Source organism: Rhipicephalus sanguineus, chromosome 11 (assembly GCF_013339695.2).
Source record: "Rhipicephalus sanguineus isolate Rsan-2018 chromosome 11, BIME_Rsan_1.4, whole genome shotgun sequence".
In the NCBI taxonomy this organism is placed as follows: Eukaryota; Metazoa; Arthropoda; class Arachnida; order Ixodida; family Ixodidae; genus Rhipicephalus; species Rhipicephalus sanguineus.
In genome coordinates, this window is record NC_051186.1 from 53,055,428 (window position 1) to 53,077,254 (window position 21,827).

The 21,827-nt window shown below is 47.1% G+C and overlaps 1 protein-coding gene across 2 annotated transcripts in view; it reads right to left on the minus strand.

Annotated features, from left to right (window-relative positions):
• Positions 1-20,896, minus strand: part of LOC119374672 (equilibrative nucleoside transporter 2) — a 59,721-nt gene extending 38,825 nt beyond the window's left edge. The window contains exon 1 of one of the 2 annotated variants that reach the window (XM_037644843.2): positions 20,841-20,896. In XM_037644843.2, coding sequence (XP_037500771.1) covers positions 20,841-20,878 — 38 coding nt within the window. In that variant the 5' untranslated portion in view covers positions 20,879-20,896. The remainder of the gene's footprint in view (positions 1-20,840) is intronic. The other variant, XM_037644845.2, reaches the window with a different exon arrangement.
• Between the last annotated feature and the right edge of the window lie 931 nt (positions 20,897-21,827).

Below are 21,827 nucleotides of genomic sequence, written 5' to 3' on the forward strand. Positions count from 1 at the left end.
AATTGTGCGTGTGACAGCTCTTTTCGAAATGGGCGCTTACAAATGTTAACGCTCGGAAAGCTGATATCACCAACACACGAAGTGCAGCAAGCAGTTGGAATGAAGGTGCACTGGGCCATCCAAAGAAAGGGCTGTCAAACAACTTCACGACAAGTGCCTATGGGACATCCCTATAGACACCGTGCACGCGTGGCATGAACGGATTAGGAGGGCGAACTCAATTTGAATGCTAAATGATACGACAACAATTTCAGTAAGAGAATTCCACCAGTTCTGCCGGTCGCCCTTCTAACAATAATAATCGACGGGGTTTTACGCGCCAGAGCCACGATATCACTATTGGTGAATTCCATTGGCGGATTCGGAGTGGCCGACGAACTCTTCGCCGGAGCACTCCACTCCGTGGAGAGCATCCGAAGGAAATCTGCCAATGGAACACAAGCGCCCTCGCCAGAGCAAACGGTAGAGGGCGCTAGCGCACATCTGCTTCGCAAGCGCTCAGCATTTCTCGCGGTTCGCGCCGTTTTCGCCTTCACGGGCGCCAGCGGAGAGAACGGGCGCGGTCGGACAGTCGGACAGCACATTTCATCGCACACGCGGTACGCCACGCTCTGCGCACGCGCGGGGAGCTTGCGACTTCCGGTCGAATCCGCCGCTTTTCGCGGAGTAGAGAGAGCTGCTCCGTGGAGTGGATCTGGCGCCGGAGCTGCTCCAGATCTGCCAATGAAACATACAGGGAGCACTCTCAATCCGCCAATGGAACAGACTTGCTCCGAATGGAGCAGAAAAACTGCTACCGGAAGTGCTCCGAATCTGCCAATGGAATTCACTATATGAGGCACGCCGTGGTGGAGGGCTCCGGAAATTTTGACCAGGTGGAGTACGTGCACCTAAATCTAAGCACACGGACCTCTAGCGTTTTCGTCTTCATCGAAAGTGCGACCGCCGCGGCCCGCGACCTTCGGATCAGTAGCCGAGCAACGTAACCTCCTGTACCACCGCGGTGGCTCTGCATGACGGCCCTTCTTCGAGGGACACGTATTAGATCGACGTCTGGTGACACACCCATGGGCGTCCGCAGGGGCCGATGTTACAGGCGGCCTGGGCATCACAGGCGCGCGCGGGGTTCTTCATTAGGCGAGGCAAAGTTTTGCCTAAAGACCGAAAGGAAGCCTGTTTCCGGTAAGAAACAAACTTCGTAATGGTAGCAAAAGCTAAAATGAAGCGATGTCGTGTTTCTCGTAACGGCCTGCCTTTGGTCCCCGGCACGGTGTTTTTTCTTACACCGTGGTCCCCGGCTTTCGAGGGATAAAGGTAGGAAGCAAACAGTCCTTGGAATGCAACATGAGGGGTTATCCGCAGCCACTACCGTCAAAAACCTGCATGGCCATAACCCTGACCTCTAATAAATATCGGGACAGGTACGACAAAGCAAAGGTATGGTGCAGACTTGGTGCCCCACCCCCTTGGATATTTAAGGGGGTGGGGGCTGACCCCATTGTGCGCACGCCTTTGCGGGACGCCATAGATTGTGGACATCTCCCCCCCCCCTCATCCCCCACCTCCCTTTCGCGCCCGTCACACACACACACACACACACACACACACACACACACACACACACACACACACACACACACACACACACACACACACACACACACACACACACACACACACACACACACACACACACACACACACACACACACACACACACACACACACACACACACACACACACACACACACACACACAAAGAAAGCTCACTTGCACAAATTGCACGATTTATTGCCATCGAAACCTAGATTTCGACTTGCATATTGAACCGCAGTTACGCAATATAAAGGACCTACAGACGGATATAAAGGACCTACAGACAAGCGCTTTTATAACCTGCCATGTAAGGAATATAGTTTGCGGTGTCGTTTGAACATTTTGATTAGGAACGTTGTCGGAGTCCATGTTTCATGGGTTCAAATGAGGTGTGTAATCTCCATGCGCCATTTGCAAAATTTTCAAAGATCCGCAACAGTGAATTTGCATCTCCGCGCGGACGCATCAGGGGAGTGGGGATGGGAGCGGCACGGCTTTCTTCCCCTATGCGCAGACGTATGGACACACCCTTGCGAACTATACTAGTCGCTATGGAGAAACGATCGCGGTCTATACGTATAAGCCACGATAACCTGGCCCGTTGCAACCCCACCACCGCCATCAGGGGAAAAAATACTACTGAAAATGTATATACGTAGCCGAAAAAATGGAAAACTTAAAAACCAACTAAACTATATGGACACATAGAAATAACAAGGGTACGCTATCCCAATTCATCTGAATCTTATAAGATATAAAAAGCATCATATTGACAGCCACTGCAGGTCTTTTTTCTGCATTTTCTCTGGAGTATTTGCACACAAAGGGCTGCAAATGGCTGCAGAGACAAACAAATTGGCCAAGTTCGCTATGCCCACTCATTGAAGGCTTAGATGTGATCGTTCGGGTCAGTCGCAAGTTTGTATAGTTCTTGTACTTGCAGCTTGCGAGGTGGCGGTCAATTTCCCATCTTCCGCATTCGCAATCAGCGTTGCATGATTTGCAGTAGATATTACAGGGCCCCTTTTTTTCCTGGCTGATAGCCATCTTGTGTACTTTCCATGAGCTTCCCATATGGCCAAATATTTTTGTCACTATTTTCGTTCTTATGAAAACGGCGGGACGGAAAGGCTGAAAATACACGAACAGTCTTTTCGTCTCTTTCCGTTACGCCGTTTTCATATAATGAATCCGCTATCGTTTTTATTGCCTTTCTAGTTGAAAAAGCGTGATTACTCCGTAATGCCTCTCGTTAGGCCGCGTAATGCAACATTTCCAAAGCCTTGCAAAAATGCCTAGATTCAATAGAAAGACTCCAAATCACTGTGAGATATAGAAAATCCCTTGGTTGGCATCACTCCACAAATAAAAAAAGTTGGTGACTATTCCTATCGAGTCAGCGGTGCGCACTTCGCAAGTTCGTTAGCTTGGCCTATGTCTTTTTGTTTTGCACTTGCTGCGATTCCGACGTGAACAATGAACTTGCTCGTTCAGTGACGTCAAATCTCATTTGGCAATAATTTCTCCTTTCATCTTAGTAACGTCAAAGTTCGGGCTATTTAAAGGATGTCTCTGCGATTACCACAATGGCCTTTTTCCCGATGGGCTTCGGATCGCTGCTCTGTGTACCAGTCGGCGGCATATCTAGCATGGGAGAGTCTATTTTCACCTCAGCCGTTAGGGTTAGAGTGACGTCACGTATCACGTATGACGGTGTACCACCGCCTCACAATTTTAAAAAAAGCAAGACTTTCCTTCCACATCCCGAGTGGGTACAGAAAATGGCCACTTTTTCGTGCGCGTCTCAAGGGCAGTATTCCAAATGAAAGAAAATTAGGAGCGCTGCGCCTGCAAGTGTCGACAATGGAGAATCCGCCGAGAGTGTCAATACAACTGCTATCGGAATAATAAATAGCCAAGTGAATCCGTATACGACCGCCGTCCTGTAACAACAGAAACGCAACAGTATACCAGAAACAACCGGGCAAATAAAGGCATAAAGCACACGAGACGCATGACACCAAAGTACTTGGGCACCAGGCCATAACCACGCTGGACATAAACCCGTTATCGTTCGTCCACAAGACATAAATATGGCGCGTGGCCAACCGCCGCGACAGATATATAAGGCTATGCGCTTGAGTTCAAGGAAACCATACATGGAATCAACGCTCCCTTAAAATTTTCTGCCCCCTTCAGACCTTATCTCGGACCCCGAAGATAATAGGCTGGGTCCGAGACTGGATTTCCTTTAATGCGCATGCGCCTGTTACTGTCCTATCGATAATGCTATGTCATTCTGATAACGCGCATGTCGTTCGTGACTTGAAGTCGTAGAGTGCGCGGCGCAGCGTTAAGGAAAACTAGGGGCACGCGTGATAGGAGGCGAATACTGTTTGCGCGAAAGATAAGCGTCGAAGGTTTGCATATATCTTTCTTCGAGCGAAGTCCGAGCGCGCCAAGTGTCGCGCAGTGCGTGTCGACCAGTTTTATCAGATTCTTTTTTGTAAGAAGATAACGCTGAAGTGGTATACAGAAAGCAGAGGTGGACAGGAAAGGCGCTTTTAATTTCCGCATACCTCTTAAGCGCCTACAAATGTCCCGTCAACAAGACCTCGAATTCACGGTTCGAAAATGTACGTCAGATTCCATTCGATTGTCTGAAATATTATAGGTGAACAATTTTCTCATCACGTGATTCCCTTATCTTCTTCAGACCCCTTGCCTCTCTACAGACCGGGACATGAGTTCTCAGCTTCTTACAGAAAGCAGAATTTTATAGACGACAGACCCAGTGTCCCTGTCGAAGGAGAGTATTGTGGAACCATCTGTGAATAACATAGCGATTTTTAGCTTCCTTGGGAAGGCAAATTCTTTGGTTGGAGTCCCCCGAAAGTAATAAAGAAAGCAAGGAAGAGGTTGATTGACAGAACCACAGCCGTTATAGGCGTACGCATACACCACAATTGATCTAAAAGAAATAGAGGCTTGTAATGTAGTAGAAAATGACAGAAAGATACAGCCAGAATTGTGGAGTCCGATAGATAAAATAGCACATAACTATTATGAAAAGGATAAGTGCTAACAAATTGTTGCCGTTCCGTATAAGAAAAGCTCTTCAATATATACCGTCATCACGTCCAAAACTTCCCAGTCATTGATTTATATAAGCCCCTTTCTAGGTGAACAAACAATCAGTTAGTGCAAGTAGATAGTCAGTGCCTAATTTACTTTGCCTTTCTGTCATCCCATCGCTACGCTCAAATTTAAGCGAACGCGAGAAAACCTCAAGTTGTCAAGGCTTCGAGCGCTGTAGCCTTGAACGGAACGGGTGGCGCCGATCGGCGGCGAAACGCGTTACTAATCGGTCCTATCTGCGAGCAAATCTACACGCGCCGGAAAGCAAGACACTTGTCGGGGACAGCGCGTGCAAGCTTGAGTAAACGTACGACGCTCTCTTTGTTTCACGCTAATGCTTCCAAAAACAGTTACAGAGACATTCAACGAGTGTTGCCGTTGATCAAATAATTCGGAAGTCCCAGGAAAAACACCGAAAGTAACGCTAGGCTGGAGATGGTAAGAATCATGGTTGTCGCACAATATTAAAACGTGTCCTCTCGCCGTGTCCCTCTGTTGACCCGAAGGTCGCGGGATCGAATCCCGGCCGCGGCGGCCGCATTTTCGATGGAGGCGAAAATGCTCGAGGCCCGTGTACTTAAGATTTAGGTGCACGTTAAAGAACCCCAGGTGTCCGAAATTTCCGGAGTCCTCCACTACGGCGTCCCGCATAATCATACCGTCATTTTGGGACGTTAAACCCCAATAATAATTATTATATATTATGTCGCCGTGTCCCGTCATTGTGTGCCTTAGCTTTCTCCTCGTCTTTGTCACGCTGTAACAAAATGAACCAATGGAAGCCCAGTTCACTACACCCCTAAATGTTAAGGCAACTCCTCGTCGGACATTGCTGTAAGTTCCATGATGTCGTACAAATTGATTTAATAAAAATGTTTCACTGTTTAGTCTCCCTTCCGATATATTTTGTCATGAAGCCAGATTTGCTTTCTAAATATTTTTTTTTCGTAATGTAATGCAACCGGCACATTTCTTCAAAGCATGGATAGATGCTTTACAAGTACGCTGGGGACATAACAGGTGATAGCCTCTTCATAGATATTCCTTGCTCGAGGGCGTGGGTTCGCTTCGCGGCCTAGAGGTACTGCACATGTTTCCCTTGGGAAACCGAGTTGCGCGTTCCACTGAATGCGCCGCTCGCGCCCCCATTCGCTAAGCTGGCTAGGCTATGATTTACCTTTTCCCATCCTCATTTCCATCCTCCTGACCCTCACATTACTCCTCATCCCCCTAACTTCCCTTCCCAGCCCTCTTGCTATACTATACTATACTATACTATACTATACTATACTATACTATACTATACTATACTATACTATACTATACTATACTATACTATACTATACCATACTATACTATACTATACTATACTATACTATACTATACCATACTATACCATACTATACCATACTATACTATACTATACTATACTATACTATACTATACTATACTATACTATACATGGTTTTGCCTGCGTGACGCCGAGCGACGACATGAGATGACAGCATACGATTATAGCATACAGCATACGACAGCATACGAAAGCCCGGGTCCCTAAAGTGCTCCGCACTTAAACGAGAGGTAACGTGTCTCTTTCAAGAGAGTCACATATGCGGCAAGTCCACTGGCGTGCGCAGGGTTCGCCATTAGGGGGGAAGGGGGGGGTGAGAAGTTTCACTGTGGCACTTCCCCTACTCAACACCCCTCCCCCCCTTAGTGGAGTCTGAACGGAAACGAGCTCCGCAATGGATGCAAAAATGAAAACGAAGCGACGACGTGCTTCCCACAAAGGCCTGCCATTGGTCCCCGGCTTTCCGGGGGTAAAGATAAGAAGCAAGTTCTTTCAATGCAACACCAGGTGTCCTAGGTCGCCATTATGGTAAAAAAAAAAAAAAACATGCGTAGCCACAACCCTGCGCATTAAAGGATGGCGTGAAAGGTCCGCCTGAGTAAAGGATGGATGGATGGATGCTATGAGCGTCCCCTTTAAAACGGGGCGGTGACATGTCTGCCACCAGGCTCGAAGAAAAAAAAAAGAAAAAAAAAACTTCCTTGTTTAATGTTGGCCTAATACCTTATCTACATTGATTAAATCATGTTATTATACCAAAAGATTATAAATTCAGGGTCTATCTCTCTGCCTCTTAAGGCAGAATGACCTTATTTTTCCCCCATTATTTATTTTTGCTCTTTATCTCTACTTCTCTGCCACCAATATTCTAACCGTCTCTTATTTCTATCGCGGACGTGTTCAGCTTTCCATTGTTGTCCCTAAAACCCAAGGCTTCATGTAGACTCGTGCCCACACGTATACCTGGGTGAATATCGCCACATTCAATCAGTACATGTTCCATCGTTTCCTTAGTTCCCCCGCAGCATGTACATTGTTCTTCTTCGTTACTGAATCTCGCTTTATAACTACGCGTTCTAAGGCAGCCCGACCTTGCTTCAAACAGTAAAGCGCTTCCCCTTGAATTATCATAAAACCTTTCCCTCCTTATTTCGTTTTTTCCCTTTCGGTAGTTACTCAGAGCCGGCTTCTTTTCCATTGCTGCCATCCAATAAGTCCTCTCCGCCTCTCTGACCTTCCGCTTAATGCTCCTTGTTGCCATATCGCCCGCACTGCTAGCCGTATATTTACTGGTGAGCCTCCTAGTTCTTTTTCTCCACTGCGTGTCAACGCTTTTTCTATACAAATACCTGAAAACCTTCTCTGCCCATCTACTCTTCTTCATTTTCCTCAGCCTCTCTTCGAATCTCATTTTGCTCTGAGCTTCCCTCACTTCAAAGCTTGTCCATCCCATATCACCCTTTACAGCCTCATTTGTCGTCTTCCCGTGAGCGCCCAACGCGAGGCGGCCCACCGTCCTTTGATTTACATCCATTCCTGATTGTACCTCTGCCTTCATGCACACCACTGAGTTCCCAAATGTAAGCCCCGGGACCATCACACCCTTCCACAGCCCTCGAAGCACCTCGTACCTATTGTATCCCCATAAAGCTCTGTGCTTCATAATTGCAGCATTCCTCTTTCCCTTTGCTACCGATGCTTTCTCTTGTACATCCATATAACTATCCCCCTCATTTACCCATAGTTTGAGGTACTTGTACTCGCTTACCCTCGGTATTTTTTGGCCCTGTATAAAGACCGTATGGTCTTCGTGATCATTGAATACCATCAATCCACATTTTGTTGCACTAAATCCTAGTCCTAGAGCCTCACATTCCCTTCCGCATATATCTGCCAGTCGCTGTATATCATCTTGACTGTCCGCAAATAAGACAATATCATCAGCATAAAATAGACCTGGAAGCTTCTGCTCAACCATCGTGCCGACCTGTTTGTGTGACAAATTAAATCCAATGTTGCTACCTTCTAGCGCTTTTTCCATCCTCACCATGTACAGCATGAATAACAGCGGGGACAAAGGACATCCCTGTCCCAGCCCCTTGCTAATTTCAACGCTGTCCTTGCTACTTATTCCTTCCCATTCTATACAAACTGTATTTTCTCGGTATATTCCCCTCAAAAGCTGTATACAGCCGTCACCTATGCCCACTTCTTTCAATATATCCCACAAAATTTCCTGATTAACGTTGTCATACGCCCCGGTAATATCTAGGTAACCTACGTATAAGGGCCTGTTTTCTATTTTCGATATTTCTATACACTGGGTAAGAACAAACAGATTATCGTCTAACCGCCTGTCGATTCGAAATCCATTCTGAAGTTCTCCCAAAATATAATTTTGTTCTACCCACGCTTCTATTTTTAATTTTACTGCCTGCATCGCCAGCCTGTATAGCACCGATGTAATGGTTAACGGTCTATACGAGCGAATGTTATCCTTTTCTCCCCTGCCTTTATAGATTAAGTTCATTCTACTTTTTCGCCAACTGTATGGTATTTCCCTCTCCTGTAAGCACTTTTCTACGGCTTTCAGCAGTGCTTCTTTAGCGTTATGAAAAGGTATGAGAAGAATAGGCGCCACCTATTGGCCGCGAGATCGAACAGAGTCGGCACCTAGCGGCAAATTGTCGAAGCTTCCAAGTGTGGATGCCGGTTGGCCTATCGCCGCTCCAGCAGCAGTGTGTGTCGTGTTTGCTGTTCGATAATTCACGATGGAAGTTGACGGGGACGATTTGGTGAAATGGGGGCGGGGGTAGAGCACTGCACGGGCCCGGGCCGGTCCGAAAGCCCGGGCCCGGCCCGGCCCGCGGGCCGGGCCGGGCCGTCCGAAGCGTTTTCCGGCGGGCCCGGGCTGGGCTCGGGCTTGAAAGTGCGGGCCCGGGCTGGGCCCGGGCTTGAAGCCGCGGGCCTGGGCCGGGCCCGGGCTTGAGGCTGTGGGCCGGGCCGGACTCGGACCCGCTCATTAAAAGGCGTAAGTCGGGCCTTCGAGCACACGCGAATTTTATGCATTCCATGGTCTAAGGTATTCGCCGCGAGATCGGGCTACAGGTGGCAGCACCGTCGCCGCGCTAGTGTGGGTAGGCGGTCGTAGGCGCGTATACAAACGCACACAACAGCGCTTCGTTGTGAGCGATTTGACCCGATTTCCGGCAAATAAAATGCGTTGACTGCAGTTTTCTGGTAATATGTGCGCTCTTCATTCCCGAATTAATGAACGAAGCGCGCCGAACGTTACTATTACTTGTGAGAGAAGCGCATTCTGCCAACGAACGGGGTTGCTCGCCTTCGGCAACAGTCGGCGTTTTCGCAGTGCATGACGTTTTCTTGTTGTTTTATTTGCACATGTTCAGCTCGTGTTGCACCTACTACGCACTGCTGTAGCACGAATGAATTAAGTATTTACTTCTTGTTCATCTGGATACCCCCCAACAAAAAGAAAGCCCGTATTCCTGCACGGTGAGTTGAAATAGCACTTTGTGCACTGCGTGCTCAAATATTCATCCGCATTTCTTATTCAGTTCTCCAATGTAGGACAGTTGATAGGTTTACTGAGGAAAGCTACGTGGCTGACAGCGCTTTAGCGCTACAGAAGCGTTTAACACGCACACGCTTGATTTTATTCCAGTAACAGTACACAAAGGTAACTGTACAGCACGAAACTTTCTTCGATTAATTACTTGCACGGCAGTAATGGAACAAAGGCCCGGTTATTTCACGGGACCAAAGTATGTTTCTTCAAGCGAATAATGCCCGCTGCCTTCTGCCAGTCCATTACAACGTAACACAAACGCTCAAGATAATGTAAAGAAAAGAAGGTGTGGCTTCGCGTGAAATTACTACGACATAAATGTAAAGAACGCCGTTTGGATTAATTTTGACCATCGGGGCTCTTTAACGCGTACCTTAATCTAAGTACACGGGTGTTTTTGTATAAATTTCGCCACAAGGTAAAATTGCGCAAGGCCACTCAGTTTTGCGATTTCCGTACATTCCGTATTCTGTTCTTTTTAGGGGCAATTTAAGTACCGAAGTGTCAGACATGACTTGACAGAAATATTTATGTGTAGTGTGACCAGGACCATACACAACTAAAGCTCGTTGCATAACCTATAAACGACAGCCCCGAAGTTATACACCAAACCGCAACGCGCAAGTGTATGGGAGCCTTTTTTTTACCACCGAGCCGCTAAAGGATAAATTCACATGAAATTTAATACTTCTAATCTTTAGGACAACGCCAAGTGCACTTTGCAATGCGCTTGAACCACAGAGCGGCACCTACACTGATATAACTGTCGTGAACGGAGGGTACGACGACCACACACAGCACTCTCGACAAGTGCACTCACTGATCTTAATACAGTACAATATACAGCCGATCACGGCCAAATGCATCTTTACATCGTGTCAGGCATACGTACGAGCGGTTAAAGTTGCACTAACGCAACGGAACAAACAGTTTTTTGAGGACCTGCATGACGTACGCACAGCGTGGCTAGCAGACGACGCCTGGAGCAATCCACACTAGGCGCGGTTCAGTAAGAAGCCGCGAGGTCGCTCGATCTCGCGGCCAATACTGTGCCAAGCTGAAGTGACACGTACATATATATATATATATATATATATATATATATATATATATATATATATATATATATATATATATATATATATATATATATATATATATATATATATATATATATATATATAAACAGCACTAACAATGGGCCAGATCACGGTTGTTCCCATGGGAGGCATAAAGATTTCGGTCTTTTATTCGCGGTTGTCACATACGATACATTTCATTTATATTCCTTGGCATTACGTGCCGAAACCACGATATGATTACGAGGCACGCCGTAGTGGCACCGGGTCAATTTCGACCACCTCGAGTTCTCTAACTTCCACCTAAAGATAAGTATATACACGGGTGTTCTTGCATTTCGCCCCCACCAAATTGCGGCCGCCGCGGCCGCGGGAATCGCACCCGCGTCCTAGGACTTAACAGCGAAACACCTTAACCGCTGAGCTACCACCGTGGGCAAAGCAACATTTCGATGCATGTACACACCGGATTTTCCGGTGAGTACAAAGCGCACGGCATCTTTTAATAATCATCATCAACAACTAATATCCTCTAGTGGGCACGGGTCGGGCCTGGTCATGAACAAGCTAGCGCGCCCTGGATTAGTTTAGTAATGAACGCCCGGGCCCGGGCCGGGCTCGGGCTGGGTTCGGTCATGTACGCCCGGGCCCGGGCCGGGCCCGCGCTTGGAACCACGGGCCCGGGCTGGGCTCGGGCTTCATAAAGCGGGTCCGGGCCGGGCCCGGGCCGTAAAATTCGGCCCGTGCAGTGCTCTAGGCGGGGGACGGCTCCTGCCTTCGCCCCACGTGCGCGCGCCTATGAGCAAGTCAGTACTCACTGACAAGAGTAACACATACTCTTTTTCTTAGAGCGAAGCGGGTTGAACTGACGCAGCGCCAGATAGCGGCGTAAAAGGGAAGTAGAGGACAAACAGAACGCCGTTGACAAGAGGAACGCATCGCTTAACGCTCAAGCCTGTGAACATACGAGCTCCCTACGAGTGGCACCCTGCTGGCAGAAATGGAGTGCTTCCGGACCACCCAAGTGGAACCGAAGGGTTATCGTTATCAGGGACAGGAGAGCACGATATCCGGAGTCGAAACGTCGCGTCCTGTGCCTCTCCGTGTAAGCAAGACGATCCCGCAGCGGTGGGGCACCGTGGTCGTGCCACTCTTTCACGAGTTTTGCTGGGAGTTCTCCGTGTGTATGCGGAAAATTTTTGTTTTTTAAATCCACGCCGAATATTCTCTGCAGGTTATCTAGGAGAGGCGTATGAGCAGTTTGTTTGGTGCGATTGCGACAAACGCCTATAAAAAAAAAATGGGACAGCTGCGCACTAGCGATGCGCAGACTAAGGAGGCAGCGGAGCTGGTGGCGTTGCCCTCCTCCTCACTCTCAATTCTATTTCCCTCACCTCACTATATTAAAGCATACGTCGCTGTGCTTGCTCTCTACCTTTTCAATCTCTCTTTTGTGTCTGTCTCTTTCTCCCTCCGCGTATTTTTTCTCTGTCTTCCCATCGTTTTCTCTCTTTCTTCCCTTTCTTTCTTTCCTTCTTTCTTTCTTTCTTTCTATTTATTTCTCTCTCTCTCTCCGTACTCGTTCTCTCGCCTATCAGAGTTATTGCATCCTACGCCGGACAAATCGGCGCACGTGCTGCGGGAGCGCGCAAGCTGAAGATGAAGAAGAGGACCAAGAGAGCGCGTGCCGGTTTATGATGATGATAGTTTTCTGGTGTCGCCACACGGCACAACGAAAAGCGTAACAGGTCCGCTGTAAAAATCGGTAAACGGAGAAGCGCGGTTGAAACAAAGGAACGTTAAGTGCGACCAGCACGAGACGACGAAGAGGCGAGAGAGAGAGAGAGAATCGGCATCTTCATTCGGATATTATTTAAGCATTGTCTTCGGAGTGGTATATCCTCCTGGTAAGCACAGGCTTTCGCCGTGTCGACTGCCCTCGCTGCAGAAGAGGCGAGTGGTGCGCCGTCTTTGTTCCCACGACACGTTTGTTGTGCCGACCAATCGGTTCGGATGTAACCGATACCGCTGATTAAGCACACAAACACGCGTAGGGAGAACATACGGGGCGGCGTAACTACACTTCTGTTAGTCGCTGGAGCCTCGCAATTATACATCAAAACATGCGCATGCGCACGTGGGTTGTGAGCGTGGCGACAGAATGTCGAGAAAAGAGCAAAACAAGAAATCATCCGACGGCCCCTTATTATACAAGGGGCAAGAAAATTCTACTGATTATTCAAATGCATTCTAATTTATTTGCCACTCTAAACATTAAATCATGGTTGTCGGACTGCCGGTAAATGCTGCTTGCGTAGCTTGACGAGCCCGCGGACGATTTCTAAATTTACTTGGACAGTACCAAATACGGTACAGACGATCATTTAATAAATCCCACATCAGAACCAGAATACAGCCCACACAAAACAACTTTGTCGGGGCAGCATATCAAATTCAGGATTGCAAACAACAATGTTAGATGATAGTAAACGTTTATCACATATCATAAAGGGAATAGAGTACGAATACAAGCACATTCACTATGCAATATAGAAAATTCACGCTTAAGGTAACGTTGTTAACATCCATGTGAGATTTCACGTAGCTCACGGTACTTACAAACAAAAGATGTCAACATTGATAGCACAAGGACTGCTAACAAGCGATCACAGAATCCGCTGCTTGGTTGATTACAGACGAGGTGCGCGCAACAAACCAAGGCTAGCCATTTCTTGACTACTAATGAGGTACATTATCAATAAGCTACGATGTCATGTGGTGACGTCATCATGTAACATCCCGCCATGCGGCGTCATGATGACGTCATCTGGCGATATGCCATCACGTCATCATGCGATCTGGGATCGTCATCACGTGATGATGATTTCTTGCATCACTCGTGCTGACGCCGCCGACGCGGGACGCGGATAAACTTTGGCATTTGATGAGCCATCTAAAACGAAGAAGATGGTTTACGCCTTCCAGTCGTCTTAGGCAAATGCGTAAGAGAGTGTGTGATTTGCTGCCTAACGTATGAGCAGGCGGGCTTATGAGGTGATCATGACCTTAACTGCTTAAAACGCTCAACTTCAATGACGTTTACGCGGGGGCCACATGAACGTGCTCAGTGACGTTAACTTTTAATGTCAGTTAATGCTACAGTGCCATTTAAGGCAGAGTGCGTTCTCAGAACTCCTTCGGCGGTCAAATGCGTACGTACACTATTTCTCCCAATGTTAGAAAGGCTAAGGAGGCGAATTGGTCGTACAGCCGTCGACGCCACGAAAGAGAACGCGTTTTTTTTTTCCTGGGAGCCCTTAGTGGTCATGCGCAGTTGTCAAGCACAGAAGTGTCCATAACACTATACTCGGCTACAACCTAAGCAAAAATGTAGACTCCGCCCTCAGAACCACCGCGTGGCTGCCTCCCACCGTAATGCCTATGGGAATGCGCTGTGGTTACCTTGGTAACTAACTAACTAACTAACTAACTAACTAACTAACTAACTAACTAACTAACTAACTAACTAACTAACTAACTAACTAACTAACTAACTAACTAACTAACTAACTAACTAACTAACTAACTAACTAACTAAATAAATAAATAAATAAATAAATAAGAAATAAAAAAAATAAAAGACAGTCGTGTTAGAAGATTTCCACTCGAACCGTAAGAATTTTGCTCGGCTAATGTAGACACTACGCACATAAATAGCTAAAGGCTTGTCGTTACTATCTAAAACATTACGTTTGGCTGAGAAGCGATGTCAAAATTCCTCAGGAAATTTATCAGGACGTTCAATTTTCCACCCGCGAAACAAACGTGTGTATGTATGGGAAAGTCAGCTATCTGAAACACTCGAAGAGTGCTCGAAATCAGGAAATGAGAAAGCGCTATTGGATGAATCATATATGCAAGTTCTACGTGGGAGGGACAATAACGGTGACTGCAGAGCTGTAATTTGGAGCTGTAGTTTTATTTCCTACGTTGTAACCGCCTATAGTCGTAATGCGCAGTTGTAAATCACAGAAGTGTCCATAACACGATGTGTTAACGCAGAAAGAAACTCCTTGCAAATATTCAAGCGGGAAATGCATACCCTTTGTTTAGCGTCTCCAGGAAAATATGAGTGTTCCCTTTCATATTGAAGACGGCTGTACTAAATACCGAAGCGAACTACGGTATACGATGGAGATACAAGAACGGACGAAAAAAAGAAAAAAAAAGAAAGACCCGCCACAGTGGTCTAGTTGTTATGGTGCTTGGTGCTCGACTGCTGACCCGAAGGTCGCGGGATCGAATCCCGGCAGCGGCGGCTGCATTTTCGATGCAGGTGGAAATGCTTGAGGCCCATGTACTTAGATTAGGGTGCACGTTAAGAACCCCAGGTGGTCGAAATTTCCGGAGCCCTCCACTACGGCGTCCCTCATAATCATATCGTGGTTTTGGGACGTTAAACCCGAACAAAAAAAAAAAGAAAGAAAATAGGTGCGCACAAATTCGAACAAGCGCAAACTGTCAACTGTTTATTTTGCACAATCAATTGGTATATCAGCAGAACAAGACGAAGCCCGTGCACATGGTACAACACAAAGCAGAAGCAGACTAAAAAAAATACAAGCTATCAAATGCTAAGATAAGAAACGATCATTTCGGCGGAAGTCCTCTAATATGCGACCATATCTCGTCTTTACCTATATTGCCTTTATCTCCGGGGGTAAGCCATATTAAACCTCAGAAAACGAAACCGCGCTCTAGAGCAGTGCAGTCAACTTAAAGGGGTCATGAACCACTTTTCCAAGTAATGATCTAATGACCTCAGTATCGGAGTGTACTGCCTTCCGAATCGATTGCCGCAAAAATTTCTCGAATCCGTCAAGAATGAGCGGAGTTACGGGGGTTTGGCGCACGCTCTCAGCGCTTTCTCTCTTTTCTCGTCCCAACGAGCGCACTGGAAGCTGCACAGGGAGGGATGGCACGGGGGAAAGAAGTTACGTCAGCGCGCGTCATGAAACGCGATCGCTCTCGCGCTGTGATTCGCACGCGCGAGTGCGGCTACCGTGTAAAGTTAGCAGACTGAGGAGTGCGGCGCGGGCAAGTGGCGGCACCCCGTGGCAAGAAGCGCATTTCATTCGACTATCGGCCAATAAGCATGCTATGTCTCCGCGACGTCAACGTGCAGACGCCCCGCCCACCGACGAGAGTGAGAACCGGCCTCTGTTTGAAAAGAGGGCGCCTGAGGAAACGGCAACTTCGCACTCCGCTTGTGGCCTTTACGCGGCGCGCACGACTGTAATATTTTGCAGAGCACTTCATAGCCGTGTCAGCTTTCCGCAGTTTGTGTTTCTTCAACAAGCCCAAGAGGTGCTTCATGACCCCTTTAATTGTCCAAATTTTAGCAAGTCCTCGCGGTGCGTGTAAGTGCATTTCTTAAGTAACATATGTATTCTTTATACACCAGGGATCGTATGCGTACATAGTGCTTCTGAGTATGTTTTTTTCCTTTTTCTTATTATTTCACTCTTCCTTGTTTCTGCTGTTTGAGAGAGAGAGAGAGAGAGAGAGTGTGTGTGTGTGTGTGTGTGTGTGTGTGTGTGTGTTTGTGTGTGTGTGTGTGTGTGTGTGTGTGTGTGTTTCAATATTAGCATTATGATGGGATAGCCGGCTCTAATGTATCCTACGTTCCCTTATTTTTTCATATATAAATAAAAAGAAAATAAAGAAGTCACTGTACGTAAGGCATGAGCATCACAATTTCGTAGCCATTTATTGATCTTTTGCCGGGTAGATGTTAGCGTTCTCGTGTCCGCCGCTATGGAGCAGTGGTTATGGTGCTCGGCTGCTGACCCAAAGGTCGCGGGTTCGATCCCGGCCGCGGCGGTCGCATTTCGATGGAGGCAAAATGGTAGAGACCCGTGTACTGTGCGATGTCAGTGCGCGTTAAAGAACCCCAGATGGTCGAAATTTCCGGAGCCCTCCACTACGGCATCCCTCATGATCATGTGGTTTCGGGACGTAAAACCCCAGATTTATTGCTATTAGCGCTCACGTGCGTGTGTTGCGTGTGTTTACGCGGAATGCGACCTGCGCAATTAGGCGAGCGCGCGTGTGTGTGTGTGATTTGGCGGAACGGGACCTGCGCAATAAAATACCTTTCATACGCGTGTGCATGGGTGTACGTGTGCGTGTTTTGATGGAATGCGACCTGTCCAACTAAATACTTCAGTTACTTGCGTGCGCGTCAACAGAATGAGACCTGGCCAGATGGCGATTTCGATGCAGCTGGCGATATAGAAGTGTAGAGAATGCGAACGTGTGTAGCGTTTTCCCACTATAGGAATGTTGCTACATGTGCAAGCTTGCATGTAATCTAACCGGCCCTGAAGGTTTGTGTGTATGTGTGTGTGTGCGAGAGAGAGAGAGAGAGCCGCAAGATATTCGTAACGTTGTTCTATTCATAACAAAATTCGCTCTCTCCTTCCTTTTCGTGACAAAATGACATGACAATTCTCCTAGTTCCGTAAGAGATCGCGACATTCCGCGTGCATCAAAATTCCTCTATATAATTTGTTGAAGGGGTACTGACACCGATTTTAGAAGCTGAGTTTATTCGGTCATACAAATCTCCTGTTGCTAGAGACGGCTTTGAGCAAGTGTGAAGCTCAGTAAATGCTGACAAGATTTTTATTTTGACATTAAAGTCAACTTCCGCATGGCGCACCGACATCGACATTATAGCGTGACGTCAGTCTGCTGTATCATTTCTGGTGACTTCACGCACCAGTAGGGCTAGTTGTGATGACGTCGGGTACTGAAACATTTAAAATAGCCGCTTGCGCGTCGTCAACGTCATGATATCTTGCGCGAGCACGAGACGTGAAGCTCATACCGCGTCGTGACTTAAGTGTACAGTAGGAACCGAAACTACCTTTTAAAAACACACTGTAATTTATTTTTAAGGGCGCACTCACGTGTACAAATACATTTTCGAGGCCCTCGAAGGCTTGGCCTTTCATTTCACGCAAAAGAAAGAAGAAGACGGCAACTGAAAATTTTCGTGCCAGGGTCAATTTAACCTACACAAGGCGCGAACACTTACTTCAAGTGAACTCGCGACATTTGCGGTACGCCGATATTCAAGCACGACGTCATGGAAATCTTTTCAGCGTTTGTCACATTAGCCACAGCTAAGCAGTATAAACAAAAGAAAAGCAAACGCAAAGTAATGTTCGCGATCGCTGCTCTACTTACTGGGCTATGCAGCCACATCGTTCGCCTTGCTGAATATTTCGTAAAAACAATCAAGTCCTTTCTTTTTTTTCCATTTTTAGTTGGATGCCACGTTGTGTGTATAATCTGCATGACGAAATCTTATTTCGTTTTATTGCACAGTTAAAAATATTTATTCACTGACAGGGGAAGTCACGTATACGCTATAAACTGCTCCCCACCTGTAAATACATTAATTACTTAATTAATTCAATTTTGTTTCTATTTCTTCCGTTTTATCCTGTTTTAACTGGCTTGCCGCGGAGAGGTTCAAGTCTGTATTACCTCGGCTACTCTATTTCTATAAGTCCTGCAGCGAAAAAAAAAGTGTTACCCAAAATAAAAAAAATAGCAGAAAAGAAAAAAAAACGTGTAGCACAGTGAAACAAGTTAAAATAACATGGTTGTACTGTTCGCTTGCCGGAGTTCACATGGCAATAAAGTGTCCACATGCGCACATTAGTTCTGCCCACGGTACATACTAACGCATCATTCCGTATGTAGCAACACATAGCTCATCGCGAGCGCTTATCTAGTCCAGTGTCTACTAAGAAGTCTTTCAGGAAGATGTTCGCCTGTTTCTGAAGATGCATTTCAGGCCACGGTCCAAGTAATTTCTGTAATGTGAGTGGGCGTCTGTCCAAACTTGCTAGTTTCTTCTTTAATTTTTCTCTTTCATTTGCGTACTTTACGCATTCCAAAATAATACGCCCGACGCTCTCATCAACGTGACCACAGGAACATTCGGGTGAGTTGGATGGGTTTATCTTGCGCAGGAAGCTGTTTGGATAGGTTACTTCCAGTCGAAGTCTGTGAAGTAACGTCTCTATGTGTCGTTGGTTTGTTTTTACGAGCCACAACTACGACTAGACCATGAGGTACGCCGTGGTGGCGGAGTCCTCTGGAATAAGCTTGATTAACTAGCGTTCCTTTAATAACGACTATAAATCAATAGACAGAAAAGCTTTTTTTTTTAAAGTTTCCCCCGGCCACAATGCCACAAGCTGTGTGAAAGCTCGGAACATAAACCTCACGCAGTGATATAGAATGCCCACGTTCAAGTACGCCTCTTGAACGATGTCCACGGAGAGAAGCTTCGAAATACTTCGCGGCAAACACAACACCGCGCAGTCGAGCGAAAACAGAAGAGAGAGAGAGTGAAACTTTATTCAAGGGAAAGGGGAAAGGGGGATCTTGGAGCTTCTATGGCTGGGGCCCTACGTCCAGGGCTCCACTGGCCTTAGCTGCCCGCCGGACGTGATCCAGGAGCGCTAGCTGCACTCCCGGGTCCGAGCTGGCGAGTAGAATGTTTAGCGAATACCATCATGTACTACGCCAATTGCAACTAGCCCGGTGATACACTCTCTTTCAGTTCAAAATACTTCCTTATTCAATCGTTTTTTTTAAATTTATTCTATTTGTCGCATTTGTCGCATGCTTGTAGCCTACCGTTAACTTCGAGGATACGAATTCAATTCCTTGCCACGGCTGTCACATTTTGGTGAGGCAAAATAAAAAAAAGAGAGAAAAGAAAGAAAAGGAAGAGAAAAATTGGGGGACGCGTAAGCTCCGCCTTTAAGAGTTGAACGCGATAGCGATATCCGGCTCCATCCTCATCGTGCTCTGTTTCGCTTGTCATTATGTTCAGTCGCCCGGTCTCCCCCCCCCCCTCCACACACACACACACTCGACATGCCTATAGTAAAGGTTAAGGTTTCCGCCCTCTTCAACAGCACTTTTATGACAACAGTGTGCCCACTACGTGTGTGTAAGAAAATGCGCGCACTAATGTGTATGCCCTTTGTAATGGGTGGCATGCTTTAAACAAACAGCAATTACGCGCGTGATACTTTTTCAAAGTTGCGATGCCCCCACTACGTGTTCGTATAAGGGAATACGCGCATTAACGTGTGTGCCTTTTGTAATGGGTGGCCGGCTTTAAACCACCAACTCGTTATGCAGTTCACATGGTGCGATGCCCTATGGCAATATACGCTTGTACCCCGTTTTACTGCGATATTACATCTCGCAATGTGACACCTGTACACAGGACGCGTACACACCTGTGTGCCTAGAATTCTGGCAGCCCGTTTAAAAAACCCAGATGGCCAAAATGAACCCGAAGTGTCGCAGGCGTGCCGACCTTATAATCATATCGTAGTTTTGGCACGTAAGACCCCAGTATTTTTTTTATATATACGGGATGCTTCGTTGTAAAGGTCACGCAACGTTACGCTCTCACTACATAGCCGGAGAATTATGACGAATCCTTCTTTCTATAAGAAATTTAGTTGCAAAGGCGTTCGTTGCATAGAGGCGCTCGGCTGTATTAGCGTGCAGCGCGAGAAAACGCTTAGCGCTTGCGCCGGCGTCGCACCTCTTACACACTGTAGACAGATGGTGGATGGATGGATGGATGGATGGATGGATGGATGGATGGATGGATGGATGGATGGATGGATGGATGGATGGATGGATGGATGCAAAATTTATTTGAAAAATCCTGATCTGCGCGACTCAGCGCGCAGCGGGCTGCTCCCACGTTGGGACAGTCAGGCCAGGCCCGACCGATAATTTTTTTAGCGGTTACCCCGGAGATGTTAGCCTGGTTCATCACCTGGCTTGTTGCTTCAAGTCTCGTGTGTTGGCTAGGTATATACAACGATCACATATATACACACGATAACACGCGCATTCAGGCACACCCCACTGTTGGTGTTTTTTTGAGGGCTACTCGCCTTAACTATAATCTTTACGAATAACTCATACACACTAGCGCATGCGTGTAACTCTATGGGAAAAACGGTGGCTCACCATGAGTTGCCGCTGACACTGCCGCGCTGGATACCCATAGCGACCGAACGCGTCGGCGTCGCGATTCAACACGCGGCTCGCGCGGCGACTTGCAGACGACGAACGGCATATTCACGACCGAGACGGCGGCGCCGCCACTCGGCAGCGCTCGGCAACCCCGCCGTGCGCGGCCGTCAACTCGCCGACGGCGTTGTGGCAAGTTGCAACACCCAGACTACGGTGGCCCAGACAAAGAGAACGACTGCATATGCAGGCGATTTTGGCGCGGACACAAAGCAGCATTTGTAAACGGCGCCTAAACACCACGGACAAAAAAGAGAACGGGACCATGTGCTGACTAGCGACATGTCTATTGATGCCTGCACATATATGTAAACTTTGTCACGAGCAAAGAGAGACAGTGGCGTGGTAAGGGGGGCGCTCGGCAAGCCCCCCCCCCCCCCAGAATTTTTCAATTTTGCATGTTTATATATACACGTACACATACAAACGCACTCCCCCACCCCCGATAAAAATTTCTGGCTGGCTACGCTACTGCAGGCCCTACAAAAACGTATATAGACAGTCTATAGAATGGGTTTAGACAGTCTATAGACTGTCTAAATTTATTTTTGTAAGTGTGAAGAGAGAGGTGGCGATGTTGAGCCATCGTCAAGCAGTTCTTGCTGCGAGTGAGTCACATGCGTCTCCTGGAAGTTGCATTTGAACTCACTGAAAAAACCCTGAAAGTTTCACTGGCAATCTGATCGCCTTACCTTCCCAAAAGACGTGTCTCTTCTGGAAGCGGTGAACAGCCACACTTCGCACAGCAGACAGCCAGACTGCAGCACAGCCAGTCGTAGTTCTATCACGTAAAAAGAAAAAAAAAAGAGAAACGCTTAAAGAAAGGTAGTAGCGTTGGAAGGGAGAATAGTTATTTATGTTCTTTGAGTGCACAATACTACCATTAGCCCGTTTGGCAGTCAAAGCAGGAGCAGGTCACGATAA